Source organism: Heterodontus francisci, chromosome 4, assembly GCF_036365525.1.
Source record: "Heterodontus francisci isolate sHetFra1 chromosome 4, sHetFra1.hap1, whole genome shotgun sequence".
In the NCBI taxonomy this organism is placed as follows: domain Eukaryota; kingdom Metazoa; phylum Chordata; class Chondrichthyes; order Heterodontiformes; family Heterodontidae; genus Heterodontus; species Heterodontus francisci.
The window spans coordinates 193,788,260-193,807,245 of record NC_090374.1 but is presented as its reverse complement, the minus strand read 5'-3'; the positions used below and the strand labels follow the sequence as shown (position 1 = coordinate 193,807,245).

The following is an 18,986-nucleotide window of genomic DNA, read 5'->3' as shown; positions in this document are numbered from 1 at the left end:
TTGGTCATAAGCATTCTCGGCATCTTTGATGAGGCAGCCCTTGTTGTAGATTTTTAAATTACCCAATCTTAATAGCTGGAGGCCTTATCTTGTCCGAAGACCAAAATAAGGATTGGTGCAAAATTGTTGATCTGACCCTTTTATTACACTCATTAATGGTAATATCATTGTATGCATTTTCCCTGAACTGCACAAAAAGGTTAATTTCTGATATAACATTCATAAAGGTTGCTTCTTCCATAATTAAGTGTATGATGTGTTAAAATAATCTCATTTGAAAATCTCTGAGTTAGAACAAGTTTAATGTAAATAATAAAAATGAGAATTCTCAGTAGGCTACGTAGATCTGTTAGAGATTTCTCATAAAATTTGCTAATTGTTTTTCTGCTGCATTTATAAATATTGTCTAACTCTGGTTCAGTGCATCAAATAATAAACTAATTAGAATTTAATTACCAAATGAAAGCAAATTGTGAATCTTCAAATGTACAGTGGTCACAAAAGAGCGAGCCTTTTAATCAGTTACTGAAAGAATGACATCTATTTATTAAACTTCGTACTCTCATAACTTGCCATTTCTTTGGCATTGCATTGCATAGAGCAGGGTTAACCAACTTACCCCCACAGATGTATTTCAGAGATGAGAAATTTTCCGTTGTCTTCTTTCAGATTGGCTTTTTTGAAAAAGTTGCTTTGTCAGTTTTACAGCTGACAGGTGCTGACATTGATAACAGCGGTTTCCCAACTTTGGACAGATTTGGGGTTTGTACAAGGCCGTAAAAAAATCCCGAACCTGTCCAAAGTTCAGAAACTGCTATTCCTGATCTCAGCACCTGTCAGCATAGTGATGAGAAAGTAAGTCAATAAATTAATCTCATTTAAAGCTTCTTCACAAAAATGCACATTTTGATTAATAGTAAGTTGAATTTTTAATGCCTTTATCATTCCAAAGTTGTTTCACTGGCCCCCTATGTAAGACAAAAATTGTTATGTGTCCCCACACGTGAAAAAGTTGGACCACCCTGGTCTAGAGATGCAAAAAAAAAAATGACTAGGATAATATCATATCTGGCACTGGACCTGATCCTATATAAATACAAGAGAAGTGGTCACAGCCCTCACAGAATCTTTTAATGATGTATTTGCATATTTTCCAAAACAACACCCCCTCCCCCAAACCTGGCTGAAAAAAAGAAATAACTGCAACATTGATCATTTTTCAGCTAAGTTTAAATTATGTAACTGAGGTTACATAAAAACTATTGCACTTATATCAAACATTTTGCCTGATTTGCCTGCCCTGTTTATAAGGAAGTGCCAGTAGTCCAGGCAATGCATGTTTGATCTCATTGATTCCCTCAGGGGTGTAAAAGCACCTTATTCCCAATTAAGGACTATAAAACAAATAAAAAGGAACACACTTCTTCAGGCATGCATTGGAATTTACATTTCCAGTCCAGGCAGAAATTAAATAGAACAATCAGTGTATTTATGTAAAAAGAAAGTGTCAAATTAAGCCCAGAGAGTCATTAAAGATAAAGAAATGCTTGCATTTGTTTTGTTCTTTCATGGGATGTGGGTGTCGATGATAAGGCCAGCATTTGTTCCCGATACCTGTATGCCCTTGAGAAGGTGATGGTGATCCACTTTCTTGAGCCATTTCTGTCCATCTGGTGTAGGTACTCCAACAGTACTTTTCAGGAGGGAGTTCCAGGATTTTGACCCAATGATGGTGAAGGAATGGTGATACAGTTCCAAGTCAGGATGGTGTGTGGCTTTTAGGGGAACTTGCAGGTGTTGGTGTTCCCACGTGTCTGCTGTCTTTGTCCTTCTAGGTGGTAGAGGTTGTGGGTTTGGAAGGTGCTGTCTAAGGAGTTTTGGTGAGTTGTTGCAGTGCAACTTGTAGATGGTACACACTGCTGCCACTGTGCGTCAGTGGTGTAGGGAGTGAATGTTTAATTTGCTGGATGGGGTGTCGATCAAACCTTGTCCTGGATGGTGTTGAGCTTCTTGATTGTTACTGTAGCTGCACTCATTCAAACAAGTGGAGAGTATTCCATCACACTCCTGACTTATTGATGGTGGACTGACACTGGGGAGTCAGCAGGTGACTTATTCGTCGCAGAGCTCCCAGTCTCTGACCTGCTCCTGCAACCACAGTATTTATGTGGCTAGTCCAGTTCAGTCTCTAGTCAATGGTCACTCCCAGGATGTTGATAGTGGGGGATTCAGCGATAGTAATGCCATTGACTGTCAAGTTAGATGGTTAGATTCTGTCTTGTTGGAGATGGTCATTGCCTGGTACTTGTGTGGTGTGAATGTTACTTGGCACTTATCAGCTCAAACCTGAATGTTGTCCAGGTCTTGCTGCATCTGGACACTGGCTGCTTCAGTATCTGAGGAGTTGCAAATGGTACTGAACATTGTACCATCATCAGCGAACATCCCCACTTCTGACCTTATGATGGAGGGAAGATAATTGATGAAGCAGCTGAAGATTACAGAATCATTGAATTGTTACAGTGCAGAAGGAGGCCATTTGGCCCATTGCGTCTGTACAGGCTCTCTGGAATGAGCAATTCGCCTAATGCCGTTCCCCCACCTTTTTCCTTTTCATACAACAGTCTATTTCCCTTTTGAATGCCTCGATTGAACCTGCCTCTACCACACTTACTGTGTGAAGAAGTTTTTCCTCATATTGCTTTTGCTTCTTTTGTCAATCGCTTTAAATCTGTGCCTTCTTGTTGTCGATGGTTGACACTACCCTGACCTTTTATGACCATCAGATGTCCCAAAGCATTGTACCGCCAATTAAGTATTTTTGAAGTGTTGTCACTGTTGTCACGTAGGAAAAGCGGCAGCTAATTTGTGCACAGCTGTGTTTTAATAGTGCCGTACATGACTGTCACGCCTGATGCTGAAACGGGAACAATATTTCATTCAGCATTTGTGACATCTCACAGCCTGAGTGCAAATTCTTCCCGAACAAATCTTCAGCTTAATTTTTTTCCTGGCAGTTTCTGTTCACTGGTCATTTTTTTTCCCAAAGTCAGAGGCCTTTGCAGTCAATCCACATGCATGTTTTATCTAATACAAGAATAAAATACTGCAGATGCTGGAAATCTGAGAGAAACAGGAAATGCTGAAGACATTCAGCAGGTCCGCCAACATCTTGAGTGCTTCCAGCATTTTCTGTTTCTCTTTCATGGTTTATCTGGTGCACCCACTTTTCCTATGATCACTTATTTTATCTGGACAGAATTTTCACACTGAGATGCAATTTATCTTTTGTTGTGATATATACAAGTCAGATCGAAGCATTGACAACTCCCTGTAAGTGGGGGAAATCTGATTAAAATGGGTGACTTTTTAATCATAGTTTTATTGCAAAATGGCTTATCTCAATACATTCTCTGAGATAAACTACATCACCTTGGATTGAAACCATATTAATGTCAGTTGTCATTTTCTTTCCTGGATCGGAAGGGATTGATTTTCTCTTCACATTTGCTATCTGTATGAGTGTGAGGGCATGCGTTTTTCTTTATAGCACTGCATAAATTAGAGTTTTAAATGTTTGTGGTGCTGTGTCGTTGTATGGCACCAATTCAGTGTTCTCAGTATAATTTAACTTCTGGTGTTGTTTTGTGTCAAACCCATCAGTTTGTCCCTAATGCAGCAGGAAGGAATAGAGGTCCATCCACTGTCACTGCCCAACCACCCCTTCCTGTACATAGTAATGATGCATTTTCCCATTGCTCTGACAGATGAGTGTTCAGCAAGGTTGTTCACTGTGTAGGTTGGTGTCGCCTCATATGTGATGTTAAACCAAACATTGATTTGTAGATATAATTGCAAATATTACATATAAAGGGGTGGGTGAAGGCGCTGGCATGGTGACATGTCCACAGTATATTTGGGGAAAATAAACTACTCGGTCATTATTGGTTAACACAAATATACAGAGTGCGATTTTGACAGTGACAGCATCAGGAAGTTGCTGCACTGAGTGGAAAAGTCTGAAACTGATCTGCAGATTCAATTTAATCTGAGTTGTCCATGTATCAATTAAACTAAAAGGTTGAGCTGTCTTCCTGTCTAATATCACATTGGAAATGAATGGTGGACTTAGTAAAGAGACATAAAAATTCCGAACATTCACTTCAACAATAGTTTATTTTCCAATCTTTATTTTCTCACCTCTTCTCCTGAAGGCAGAGACTCAGACTGAAATATGGTTACCCAAGTGCCAACAGCCCGCCAGTACCTCATCCCCAACTGGCCATTCTTTGGTTGCAAGCCTGGATAGAGAGCTGCCTGGCAAAGATGACCCTCAAAACTGAGCTAAATTCTGCCCTTACCTTGGAAGGGAGGGGATGAAATTCCTTTTATAATGAATAATGATGGAATGTCTGCATTCTCCATAATAAATGACTTGCCAACGAAATTGCATTCTCAGACATCACAGGTTTCAAAGACCTTCATTCCTGTGATTTTGTTAATTATAATTTATAGACAAAAACAAGGATTCTTCTGTTTTACATGTTGACAGGAATTTTCCTCCCCACACCTACCCCACACACACAGACACACACACACAGGCATGCATATTTTATTTCCCTGGCAGCCTTGTTTCAGTATCAATTTTTAATTTTCCCCTTCCATATTTTCATTTTTGATCCCCATTTTAGAACTCTTTGGATGCTTAAAATCCGACAAGCCATTTGGCCCAATGTGCCTCTGCTGTCTTGATGGGCCATTTGATTATCCAATTACTTGTACTCCCCTGCTCTTTCCCCATAGAACTGCAAAGGTTTCCTTTCCACCATTCGCTGACAGATTGGTAGGGAAGTTGACCAATTTGCTGTTCTCTGCTACTCTGTAACCAGCTGTTTGCTGATTGTTCCTTCCTCACGCTGGGGTGCATCTCATCCTCCAATTGCTTTAGCTATTTTGGAAATTGAACACAATACAGCCAAAACTGTCAATTTGAGGAACTGTAATTTGGGATTGTATGTGTTTTGTTTTATTTTCTGACATTTTTTTGTCAGCTTTCCGTCACTAACTGACATAGAATTTGCCACTCAGCAGAAGTCCATTTGGCCTAACTGGTCTCTGCCAGTTGAACTTTTTAAACAAAGATGTAGTGTAATCTTGGATTATACCATCTAAAGGAGTTCCAGTGAAGTCTTGACATTGTGTGATTGGTAATGGCGATTCTGTGCAGTGTAATGTTGGATTCCTCCAAAGAAAACCCTACTTTATCAAAAAAAAACGAGAGAGCAGAGGTGCAGGGTAGTGAAGAGGCGAACAGTAATCAAAGTGTGACAGGAAGGGACAGAAAATATAAGCAGAAGAGTGCAGCAGAAAATAGAACCAGAATGAGTAATAATGGTAAAAAGTCAAAGCTTAAGGCTCTTTATCTGAATGCATGCGGCATTTGTAACAAGATGGATGAGCTGACGGCACAAATATAAATAAATGAATATGACTTGATAGCTATTACAGAGACGTGGTTGCAGGGTGACCAAGACTGGGAACTCAATATTCAAGGGTATTCGACGTTCTGGAAAAATAGGCAAAAAGGAAAAGGAGGTGGGATAGCTTTGTTAATAAAGGAAGGTATCAGTGCAGTGGTGAGTAGTGATATAGGTGCAATAGATCATGATGTGGAATCAGTTTGGGTGGAAATAAGGAATAGCAAGGGGAAGAAGTCATGGGTGGGAGTCGTCTATAGGCCCCCGAAGAGTTGCCTCACTGTAGGACAAAGTATAAATCGGGAAATAACGGAGGCGTGTAAGAAGGGTGCTACAATTGTCATGGGTGATTTTAATCTGCATATTGACTGGACAAATCAGATTGGCAGAGGTAACATGGAAAACAAATTTGTAGGGTGCATCAGGGATTGTTACTTAGAGCAATACGTTGCAGAACCTACCTGGGAACAGGCTATTTTAGATCTAGTAATGTGTAATGAGGTAGGATTAATAAGAGATATCGTAGTTAAGGACCCTCTCGGGGGTAGCGATCACAAAATGGTCGAATTTCAAATTCAGTTTGAGGGCGAGCAATTTGGGCCTCAAACCAGTGTCCTTAACTTAAACTAGGGCAATTATGGAGGTATGAAGAAAGTGTTGTCTGAAGTGGGCTGGGAAGATGGACTGAGGGATGTCAGTGGATGAGCACTGGCAGACATTTAAGCAGATATTTCATAACACTCAGCAAAAATGTATACCGGTTAAAAAGAAGGACTCGATGAGAAGGATGACCACCCGTGGTTAACAAAGGCAGTCAAGGAGAGTATCCAATCAAAAACTAAGGCATACAAAGCGGTGAAAACTAACGGTAGGCCAGAGGATTGGGAATTTTTTAGGAACCAGCAGCGGATGACTAAAAAGCTAAAAAAGAGGGAGAAAATTGATTATGAAAGTAAATTGGTAAGAAATATAAAGGCAAACAGCAAGAGCTTCTACGGGTATATAAATAGAAACAGAATGGCTAAATTAAGTGTGGGACCCTTGGAGGATGCGACTGGAGAATTCATAACGGGGAACAGGGAAATGGCAGATAATTTAAACCAATATTTTGCATCGGTCTTCACGGTGGAGGACACTATAAACATCCCACAGATAACAGATAAGCAAGGAGCTAATGGGAGGAAAGATCTTGTAACAATCTCTATCAGGAGGGACAAAGTATTTGACAAACTAATGGGACTAAAGGCAGACAAGTCGTCAGGACCTGATGGCCTATATCCAAGGGTTTTAAAGGAAGTGGCTGCAGAGATAGCGAAGGCATTGGTCATAATATACCAGAGCTCACTGGATTCCGGGAGGGGCCCAGCGGATTGGACAATCGCTGATGTGACGCCCCTGTTCAAGAAGGAAGGGAGACAAAAAGCAGGAAACTATAGGCCAGTGAGCCTAACATGGGTCGTTGGGAAAATGCTAGAGTCCATTATTAAAAAAGAAATAGCAGGACATTTAGAAAAGCTTAATGCAAACAAACGGAGTCAACATGGCTTCATGAAAGGGAAATCATGTTTGACGAATTTGCTAGAGTTCTTTGAGGATATAACAAGGGGAACTGGTAAATGTAGTGTATTTGGATTTCCAGAAGGCATTCGATAAGGTGCCACATAAAAGATTATTGCACAAGATAGGAGCTTGCGGTATTGGGGGGTAATGTATTAGCATGGATTGAGGATTGGTTAACTCACAGAAGACAGCGCCACAAGGATCAGTCAGAGGGCCTCAACTATTTACTTTCTATATTATTGACTTGGAGGAGAGGGCAGAGTATAACATACTCGGTGGCGCAGTGGTTAGCACCGCAGCCACATAGCTCCAGCGACCCGGGTTCGATTCTGGGTACTGCCTGTGTGGAGTTTGCAAGTTCTCCCTGTGTCTGCGTGGGTTTCCTCCGGGTGCTCCAGTTTCCTCCCACATGCCAAAGACTTGCAGGTTGATAGGTAAATTGGCCATTATAAATTGCCCCTAGTATAGGTAGGTGGTAGGGAAATATAGGGACAGGTGTGGATGTGGTAGGAATATGGGATCAGTGTAGGATTAGTATAAATGGGTGGTTGATGGTCGGCACAGACTCGGTGGGCCGAAGGGCCTGTTTCAGTGCTGTAACTCTAAACATATCCAAATTTGCTGACGATACAAAAATAGGTGGGAGGGCATGTTGTGATGAGGACATAAGGAATCTGCAAGGGGATATAGATAGGTTGAGTGAGTGGGCAAAAGCTTGGCAGATGGAGTTTAATGTAGGAAAGTGTGAGGTCATGCACTTTGGTAGGAAGAATCAAAAGGCAGACTATTATTTAAATGGAGAGAGACTCCAAACAAAGTGCAGCACAGAGGGATCTGGGTGTTCTTGTACATGAAACACAAAAGGTTAGCATGCAGGTGCAGCTAGTAATTAAGAAGGCAAATAGAATTTTGGTTTTTATTGCTAGGGGGTTGGAGTTTAAAAATAGGGAAGTCTTGTTACAACTGTACAGGGTGTTGGTGAGGCCGCACCTGGAATACTGCATACAGTTTTGGTTCCCGTATTTAAGAAAGGATATACTGGCATTGGAGGCAGTTCAAAAGAGATTCACTAGGCTGATTCCTGGGATGAAGGGGTTAACTTATCAAGAACGGCTAAATAGGTTAGGCCTTTATTCATTAGAGTTTAGAAGAATGAATGGTGATCTTATTGAAACGTACAAGATTCTGAGGGGGCTTGACAGGTAGATGTTGAGAAGATGTTTCCACTAGTGGGGGAATCTTGAACTCGGGGACATAGTTACAGAATAAGGGGATACTCATTTAAAACTGAGATGCAAAGGAATTTCTTCTCTCAGAGGGTGGTGAATGTCTGGAACTCTCTACTCCAGAGAGTTGTGGAAGCTCGATCACTGAAAGTATTTAAAGAGGAGGTAGATAGATTTTTGAAATATTGGCGAGTTGAGGGCTATGAGGAGCCGGCACGAAAGAGTTGTTGAAGTCTGAGGCAGATCAGCCATGATCTTATTGAATGTCTGGTCAGGCTTGAGGGGCCAAATGGCCTACTCCTGCTACTTCTTATGTTCTTATGTACTTTGATTACAATGTCGATGAATGATTTAAATTCCTATCTTCACTCTTGATCAGTACAATCACAGTGGAAATTGTGGTAAGTTTGGAATGTCATTATTAACATGAGGTTTCTGTAGCTCAAAGACATTCATGGCCATCTTGTGCAGGATGGCGAGCAGGAGTAAGATGAGACCATAGTAGAGGTGCTTACCCTGCAGACCCTCACTCCAACAGTGCTCCATTTTTAGTGAAGTTCACTTTCCCTGAATACTGCCAGTTACCCTTTTGGACTTATATTTCCCCTAAATCTTTCAGCTAGTTACTGGTAAAGTTTACAAGGATAAAAACACAGCCAAATAACTGTACTATCTGCTGTAAGGTAATTTTGAGGTGAACGTTAGTTTGCAGCAGGAAGCACTAAATATTTTTTCTACATATTAGAAGAAATAATTCTTCCCCTACTTGAAACCTGTTATGTCGGGTATGAAAACCAGAAAGGAGCAGCTCAGCTGATATTTACAACTTATCCATAAACAATTGGCAAAGCGTTGGGGAGTGGAAATAATTAGATAACTCTTTCAAAGAGTCAGCACAGGCATGATGGGCTGAATGGTCTCCTTCTGTGCTGCAAGATTATATGATGCTATCTATTGGTGACCATGGGAACTGCCAGGATCAACAGCGTTTCCAGGTGATTTGGAATTTAAATCTTACAACCATATGTGCCGTTGTTTGAAAGCTGCAGTTTCTGAATGCTTCTTTTATGCCTAGAGAGGGTTTGTCAGAGTACAGTTGGGAAACTACATTGATTAGCCCATCAATGGCCTGAAAAAATAATGGCCACTTTCTCTGGAGGCACTTACAAAAGCCACTTCTTTAAGTGGGTATCAATGCTTCCAGAAATAGCGTCAGCTCCAAGGATCCCTGGATATGAAGATAGGCAGAAAGCTGACTCAGTTTTCTCCTTTAATTGAAGTTTGAATTAACATTAAGAGGTGTGTCCAGCAAACACCCCACCTGCTAAGACTAAGGCACATATTATTTCGCCACATGAACATTTAAAAATTAAAAATTGCAAGCCCCAAACCAGAAAGACATTTCCTCGGTAACTGACAGTGTTGGAACAAGGGACAAAGGGCCGTGCCCTGACTCATTCAACCAACAATGGACTTTTGATTACCAGACGTTGAAGGTGGGGGGAGCTAGCATTCCAGAGACTGCTAAGGTATAATGCACAAACCTCACAGGAGAGACTGTTCCATATATGGAGCTCGTCACATGACTAACCTGCTGGGCAACCTGGGAGTTTTTTTGAATTTGAATGCCCAACAAAGATATTGGAACAGAGACAAAGCCGTGTGCTCATGGAGTAAAGATCTCTCCTGGAACTGAAGCAAGACGACCTCTCTCCTGCCTGCTTCCATCTCCTTCCCACAGACCTGAATCTTGTGAAAACACGTGAAACTCAAAGAGAGAAAGGTTTCCTATGTGAACAAGGTTATAAGAAGACTACTGGGCCCCAACGAAAAGCAAGACTACTTACAAAAAGTACTACAGTGAGCTCGAAGCACCGTAACAAGATATTGCCTCAAACTGTTCCACCTTATCTTCTCTTCTCTGTCCCTATTTGCATGTGTATATCGTGTGTGCATGCTAGCGTGGGCGCATCGTATATCCATAGGTGCGAACCATATTAGAGTTTAAGTTTTAAGGTTTAATAAAATTTCATCATCTTTAAACCTGAGAAAGCCTGCGACCAGGTGAAGATGGTAACAGACGCCTAGACACCTTTTGCACCTGGTTGTAACAGGTGTCAATTATTAAGGTTCTTCCTATTTAAGGCAAGAGGTTAATTGGGCTGTTTATGAATCATCAGTGTCTAGAAGCTGTCGGATATAAAAATGGGGTTGTAAAGTAAACATGCCGTATCAAAAGAAAATGTTTTAAATTCATCTTGAGAGGGTTGTTATCAGGTGTACAGTTACTGAAGTGAATCAGGCTCCGTTTTCTGACCATTGACCATGAATGGTTGAAACTTGAGGCGGGAGGAGTGCACTGTCTTTCTCTAGTTCCACTTCTCCACGGGTCACAACATATATTTAAATGTTTGCCCAGTTACCGATACAGCCAATTATATTATATAATTATATATTAATTCTTGAAGGAAAAGGAGAAGATATGGAATATTATCAGTTGCCCCGTTATTTTGGCGTCCCAAATACACGTAGACGGCTGTCATTGGGATCTTTTTGGAGCAGTTCTCTTCAGGTGACGTCGGGGATTAGTTTGGCAGACTTTCCAGGAGAAATGCAGCATCAGGTTTTTTTTCTCTTGCACTGGAATCTCAGGGTTTCTCAGAGAGGTGGAGAAAGGATGATCTGGTGTCTTCTCTCTTAGCAGGCTGACCCCCAACTGATTCAAAACAATATCCAAAACTAAACCAACTCTTAGATACCATAAACCTTGACATGTCACTTCTCTGTAACGAACTCCCTGAGTCACCAAGGCTCTTGCTGTTTATTTAGCTTAAGGCATGTGACATCTAGTAAGGGTGTGTTTCTAAACAAAGTTCCCCAAATCCTTCCAGTGGCCTTTTTAAACAAGAACAAAGTCCAGCATCTATGGAATCTCTTCAGTCCAAATTGAATCCATCTCCACATTTTGAAAACACGAATCCTCAAAAAAAGTTAAAAATGGAAGTACTTTCATAACCGTCTTTCATTGCATTTCTCCCTGAAGAGAAAGGAATTGACCAATCAAAAGGTTAAAAAGACACTGGGATGTCTTATGATGTCTTGGAGCCGATCACATCTGGCTAATTTACAGGCATCAGAGGTTTTCCTCATTGATAGGTGGCAGTTGGTAATGAACTGTGCTGGATTGCTCCCTCACACTTTGTTGGATCAAGTGCTGCAGTTGTCTGGGAAGGTTATAAATAGCTGCCAGCAGACTATCAACACTCCCATGCTAATATCTAGACACTAGCTGTTTACTTCTACAGTCCAACGGAAGTGCAGGGTGATTCTTTTATCAAAGTTACTGCAGGTAAAGAAGAAATTTAAGAGTACCTATGCAAGTAGTTATATGGTGGTGCAATATATTGAAGCATCAGTGGATGGTCGGCCCTGCAATGCAGCAAGATGAGACAGAAGTTTCCTACACTGCATATTACTGGAGTCCAGCTGCACTGTTGTGGAAAAATGCTGGTCAGAGGCCAAATGGTACACAGTAGGTGGGGGAAGGGAAGAAAATCATAAAAGAAACATTGTCAGGCCATACTGGGGCAGTTCACGGTAACCAGATCAGACCAGCATTAATGCAGGTCTGGAAGAGGTTTGCAGACTTCTCAGCTGGAGTTGGTGGAAGACCAGACAAAAGGGAAGAAAATGAGCCGAGAAAAGAAACTGACACAATCATAAAAAGAAAGCATAGTTTTAAAAAATTTAATGATCAGAAGCAGTATTTAGATTTGTAGAAAGACACACGTAGTAAACACAATTACCAGCCTAAAATACATTTCTATTTTTAAGTCTTTGGGCAAGTGATAAATGTTATTTTCTTGTCGTGCTGGCCATACCTTCCTGGTTTACAATGTAATTGTCCTGTTGAGTTTATTTTTCTAATAGCTTTGACACATACGACTAATACTATAACACTTTTAGCAATGCGCAAGCAAATTGAGAGCACCTCGTTGATAACATTGTCACTGAAGTTGTGGTTTTAGCACCAACTGAGGCATCTCCTCCATATTGGTGAATACATTCCTCACACAAAATGCACAGGTGACTAACTTCATCAGCTGTTGTCACCCCTGCTTTGTTTCTGTTATCTATTCCTTCGTCAAATAGGGCAGTGATATTGAAGTTTGCAGTTTATCCTCACTACTTCACCTTTCATCAAGAAAAAGCACAAGGTTGGTGCTACGCAATGCTGCACACGTCCTGTGTCTTGTGGGGAGGCGGTGGCGTAGTGGTAATGTCACTGCACTAGTAATCCAGAAGCCCAGGCTAATGCTCTGGGGACATGGGATTGAATCCCATCATGGCATATGGTGAAATTTGAATTCAATTTTTTTTAAAATCTGGAATTAAAAGGCTATCCTGACCATGAAACCATTGCCGGTTATTCTGGTTCACCAATGTCCTTTAGGGAAGGAAATCTGCCATCCTTACCTGGTCTGGCTTACATGTGACTCCAGACCCCACAGCAATGTGGTTGACTGTAAATGCCATCTGAACTGGCCTCGCAAGCCACTTAGTTTCTCACGGGCAATTATGGATGGGCAATAAATGCTGGCCTGGCCAGCAACACCTACATTCATGAACAAATAAAAAAAAACACAATAAATACAGTGTTTACGATCTGATTCGGTTGAAATGTGTGCTGACATCACGCTGAAGTGTTGAATATATAAACATCAAGTTGTTTTGTATACCGTTATTTATTTAGTTTGGATTCTAGGTGAACAAGATTCCCTGAGCCTGTACTTGGAAGTTACACAACTAAATCCTGCTTCTTTACTGCTCCCAGTTGCAGCAGTGTGTACCATCTGCAAGATGCACTGCAGCAACTCACCAAGGCTCCTTTGACAGCACCTTCTAAACTCACGACCTCTACCATCTAAAAGGACTAGGGCAGATACCTGGGAACACTACCACCTGTAAGTTCCCTTCCAAGCCACACACCATCCTGACTTGGAACTATATCGCCGTTCCTTCACTATCGCTGGGTCAAAATCCTGGAACTCCCTTCCTAACAGCACTGTGGGTGTACCTACACCACACGGACTGCAGCGGTTCAAGAAGGCAGCTCACCACTACTTTCTCAAGGGCAATTCGGGAAGGGCAATAAATGCTGGCCTGGCCAGTGACACCCACATCCCAAGAATGAATAAAAAAAGATAGAATTGTAAGTCCTCTCTGCCACTTGGATAAGGAAGCTGGATTTAGTAGTGAAATCACTGGGGACAGGGTCAGGGGATCGAGCCATTCAAAATCTGATCTGAAGAACTGCAAGTTTAGGAAAGCCTTGAGCAAGAAAAAGGCTATGGGGCCCATCACCTTGCTCCAATCAATATGTCTCCCAGGACCATTCATCCTCAATTACAGAACATTTAGTTCCCTCCCTTCCCTCCCGTGGAAAAAGTATCTCTAATCCTCAGTCCCTCTCCTGAACTAATGTCTGTCTGGCCTCATTTAAAATGTATAATTGACTCTGAATCAACCTTTTGTGAGATATTGGCCAGAATTTGGTCAAAGGGCAGGATGTCCTGTTGCCGGGACTGAAAGTGGGTCCCGAGCCTGCATCTGTGGACAGCGTGTCACTGGATGGCATTTTACTAGTGATGGCCAATGACAAGGCTGCTTCTGGGAATGCTGTCCAGTTGAGGGTGGCGGCCTGCCTCCCAGAGCTGCCAGCCCAATCAGAGGGCCGGCAGCTCGGCAGCCTTGGCTGCGCCACCAATAGAGGTGGCCGCTGCTGAGGTTGCAGGAAGAAGATGAGGGCATGTTGAAGCACCCTCAAAGGCCAGGTGAGTTTTTAAAATTTAATCCACCGAGGCCAGGCAGTCTGACAGGCACCGGCGATCAGAGGGGTGCACCCACCAGCGGTGCCGCCGTAGCTGCAGGCCTGGCCGTTGCTGGCAGGGCCCCCTCTGTGAGCAATGGAGTGGCGAGAACGGAGGCTCTTCACCCCAGGAACCTGCTGGGAGGTCGCCACGGTTTACCTGGCAGTCTCCCCATGCGGCAGTGGCCCCTCCCGATGCCGGTAAAATGCCAGCGGCGGTGGGGAGTGGCCGATTACTAGACAATTAATTGGCTTAATTGGCCACCTGCCTCCAGTTGGTGGGCGGCCGGGACACTGAGTTTACTACTTGTAAGAATATCTCCTGGCAGCGGGGAGACGTCAGGCTCAACTTCCACCTCGTTCCAACTCCTTCCACCTCCCTCCTCCCAGGCCATAGGGTTGGCAAAATCCTGCCCATCGTCTTCTTTCTTTTAATACAGTCTTCTATACTACCTGAAATAAAGGTCTGCAAAGGAAACCCAACCCAAGCCCGAATGCTGGACCCAGAAGTCCGACCCGACCCGACCCGAAACCGACACATGTTGTCGGGTTGGGTCGGGTAGCAGGCCATTACCCATGTACTGATGTAAAGGCCTACTACCCGACACGGTCCCGACGACATGTGTCGGGGTCGGGTCGGACATTCGGGTCCTGCATTCAGGCTTGGGTAGGGTTTCCTTTGCAGACCTAACTTGAAATGAATTGAGCACTGTTTATTATATTCTGTTAAAGGACTGAAACTGCAGACGTCCTCCAGTTTCACTTCAGGATTGTCTGGTGGGCATATTTGGCCATTTGTTTTCATTGCCATTTATGGTTGATGCTGCATTCCCAGGGAGTGCTGGTCAGGAAATTGTGGGCCTCCTAAAGACTGACATTTAAATTAATGGATGAAAAATGGGCAGTTCACCCATTGGGCTGATATAAGAGATCGTATTACAGCCTGAACAGCAGATGCTATCTTGTATGAGGAAAGACTGGGGCTCATTAACTTGATGTGAACCTTATAGTTTTATATATGATGTTCAATGATTTGGAGACTGTCAATCCAGAGCCCTACGTCAATAAGCATTCACAACAGAACTGGTATACAGAGAAAAACTGGTGAAAGGTTAATTTAAGACTAATTCAGTAAGGTATTCTTCAAACAAGAGCAGGCAACATTTGGAATGGGCCTCCAAGCAGACGCTATAGAGCAAAAACTTTAGATTAATTCAAGAACCAGTTGGCTGATTTGATGAAGGGACTGCATTGGAGTCATTATAACTTAAACCACCCAGTTGGAAATAGATGAGATCAGGTCAGTCACTCATTTTGCACCCCGCCCAATTTTACTTCTATTCTGGTGGGGTGTCTGGTGGGTGGTTGACCCAATTGTGGGAGTTTCCTATTGGCTGGTTGGGTTAAAATTACCCCCATGATTTTTTTCTTCTTCATATTCATCCAATTGGATCTTGGATTAATCCAACATTTTTGCTCTATCGCCTTTCGCATCTGTATTTAACTTGTGACTTAATGTGCACATGCACAGCCTGTCAGGAGTAAAATATAAATTATGGGATACAACATCCTGATTTTAGCGTGTCCTATCTCTGAGGGTGCAGTTGCATGGAAAATGCACAGGTCGACTCACATTACCTTTCAAACTGCTTTAAATTGAAGAGGATCTGATATTGGTACATAGCAGCATTTCATCTGGATTTACCCATAAATTAGCACATTGAACCATCTCTCCAAATTCCTGTTTAAGATTGCACACACACAGAAAGCATTCCCACTAAGCCTAATAAATGCATTTGCTTTCATGGATATGAAGCTGAAGATTGCTGCTGGAAAAGTTCCAACAAATCTAGAGGACTGGTGATACTATGCTTTAATATGTTTAATGAAATGTAGCATTGCCTAGCAACTGAGACTTAAGTTATTTAGGAATGTGATTTATTATTTTTCTTTCTTTTTATAGCACCACCAAAGTTTACAAGAACTCCCATTGACCAGACTGGAGTCTCGGGAGGGGTTGCATCATTTATCTGCCAAACCTCAGGAGAACCGAGACCTAAAATTGTATGGTCTAAAAAAGGAAAGAAAGTCAGCTCTCAGCGATTTGAGGTATTACATCCATTATTTTCTCATCAGGAAAATACTCTGTAAGGTTCTCAATATAAACCTCTCATTTAATTCTTTTGTTTTTCCACTAGAGCTCTGTTATAGTGTGTTGAAGGTGGTCAGTGGTGTTAAAGATGACTAATTGGTCAACTGGAGTGTCCAGAATTGGAATTTGAACTTGTCTCACTTATTTATGTGCATCAACCAGTTTATCAAATAATATTGTAGTTGTTATACAATTAGTTGGCTGATACAAGAACACAAGGAATAGGAGCAGGAGTAGACCATACCGCCCATCGAGCCTGCTCTGCCATTCAAAACGATCACAGCTGATCTTAGGATTCAACTCCACTTTCTCACCCACTCGCCATAGCCCTTGCTTCCCTGAGAGACCAAAAATCTGTTGATTCATTTTGAGTTGATGGCCGATCTTGAAATCTTCCAACATCAGAATTGGAGATCCTGGTCACTGAAACTGTAAGCTCATTGTTACATTTCTGCATTTCCACGTACCCCCCCCCCCCCCCTCCCCCCCCGCCACCCACCCACCCTGTTTATTCTGGATTTTTTGGGGGCTGATCACCAGGGATCACTTTTATGATCTTGATATCTCGGTAACTTTGCAACATGGCCTTGTTAAACTAAATAAAGATAATGCCTTACTTGCTGAACACCCTGTCAATGCAACCTTTTCCATAGGTCAAGAGTACGTAAGTGTTATCTCTCTCTCCTTCCTCTGCCTTATGTTATCATTGTTGGTCCAGTTTCTTTGTGTCTAACCTATGGTGTTCTTTTTCTCCTTGTGTTGTTTCTGACACAGTGCCCACTTTCAGCATCTCCTGGTACACACATTTCTTTGCCTTGCATCTGTAGCTAAACTGGCGAATTTTATTTCTATATCTATGCCTTAAAGTCCTTATGCACACTTTGAAAGATTGTTGTCTGCTATTTCTTCCTTTAAATTTAGCTTGTTGGTCTATGAGTGATATTCTCCCTCACTTGTGTATTTTTCAGGGTGGGTTTCACTCTTTTACTTCAGTTATCCCAAAGGATGGACAGATAATGTTGTCAATTTGTCATATGCCAAGGGATTGGTTAGAAAAATCTATTCACTTTGTTTATTTTACTGATTTCATCATGTGTCCTCTATGCGATCTTCTTTGATATTAGAAGGCTGGGGTTAAAGAACATCAGATGTGATTTAGTTTTTAATTGCCAAACAAGTTTACTAAGGAGCAAAGGAAAAAGTGTACAATTGCAATGAGGCAACACAGATTTTACAGTGGTTATTAAATTAAGTAATCCTGAGCGAGCAGAGAGTAACTAATAGTTGCAAACGGCTGCACTAAATCATGTCTTCCGACATTGTTTTTTTCCTTTTCACACTATCTTCAGAAGCTATCTGACCTATCACACTTTCACATGTTTATTTCCAATTTGAATCAGCCTGGCTGAGAAATTTTCTCCATAGAATCTCTGTGGCCAATCAGATTTAAATCAACTCAAAAAGAAGCTGCCTTTGAAACATAAACCAATCCAACAAAAACAAAAACTGCCAGACCTGCTGAGTGAATCCAGCATTTCTTGTTTTTGTTTCAGATTTCCAGCATCCGCAGTATTTTGCTTTTAACCAATCCAACAAGATGCTTGTCATGGAATTTAATGTCTAATTGTTGCAATCATTGTGTTCGAGTAAACTAGAGCCCTAACTCTTTATATATGATTACAGAATTGAAGAACCCAATGCCATTCTAAATCTTAGACAAAATGCTTCATTATTGTCACATTCGTGTAAAGAACATGTTTATGATTTCACTACAATTAGTGAACAGGTGAATTGTCCTTAAGTGTATATACAAGGAGACTAACAGTGAATAATTTACCTGAGGCAAAAAAAATTAGCTCCTGACAGTTCCTTGATGCAGTGCACGGCCCTAAATAGAATCATTTATTTAAGAAGAACATTAGCTTTAGCCCTGTATAATTCTCCATACGTTATACACTGTTTGATCAGTAGAAATCATTTAGATAACTCAACATTTTATCTGCTAAAGCTATGTTCCCATTAAAAGCTTCATGTGTAATTGATAAAGTAGGCGTATTTGTTCTCCTTGAAGTAGAGTCTCATTTCTTTGTGTTATCTCTCACATACTGGGCTGAGTTGTAAGAAAAATCTTCCTGTGGATGCCTATCATTTCAGAGTTTGCATTAATTAGAAGGTTTCAACCTCGAACGCAGTCTGTGCTGAGTTCGTTGAACTCAGCCAGGTAACATTTTGGTCTGCTACAGTTGTCCTTCGTCCATCATAGGAAAATATCAATTAGAGTTCCCACTCCTGATTGCTATCCAGCAACCCTCCTGCTGGAAAGTATATGGAATCTGGATGTCGGGTGTGAAAAGGATTAGGCTTAGCTGTGATGCCTTTCATAGTCAAATAACTGTCGACACTCACTGTTTAGGGTTTGCGTGGAGAATGGCCACTTGGGCGCTATACCAGGGGAATGGATTACAGGTGCATGTGGGGCTGCATTCCAGAGAAAGACATGCCTTGGGATGGGGAATAAACAGAGTCCATAGTAGTAAAACGGCTAACTGTTAATTCATGTGATTTGTTAGAATTTGCGTCATCTACTCAGGTGTTTTCCCTTTTAACCACCCCCACCTCCGCACCCCCGGCCTCCCCTCCCCACCAGCTTCCAAACATAGTCCAGTTTTAGTTATGTTTTTACTATCATTAAGATGAAATAT

The 18,986-nt window shown here is 41.8% G+C and overlaps 1 protein-coding gene across 8 annotated transcripts in view; it reads left to right on the top strand.

Annotated features, from left to right (window-relative positions):
- LOC137369468 (receptor-type tyrosine-protein phosphatase delta) overlaps positions 1 to 18,986 on the top strand; it is a 618,622-nt gene that overhangs the window by 243,053 nt on the left and 356,583 nt on the right. For all 8 annotated transcript variants that reach the window (XM_068030719.1, XM_068030716.1, XM_068030717.1 and 5 more), the window contains one exon: positions 16,096 to 16,241. In XM_068030719.1, the coding sequence (XP_067886820.1) occupies positions 16,096 to 16,241 (146 nt within the window). The remainder of the gene's footprint in view (positions 1 to 16,095; positions 16,242 to 18,986) is intronic.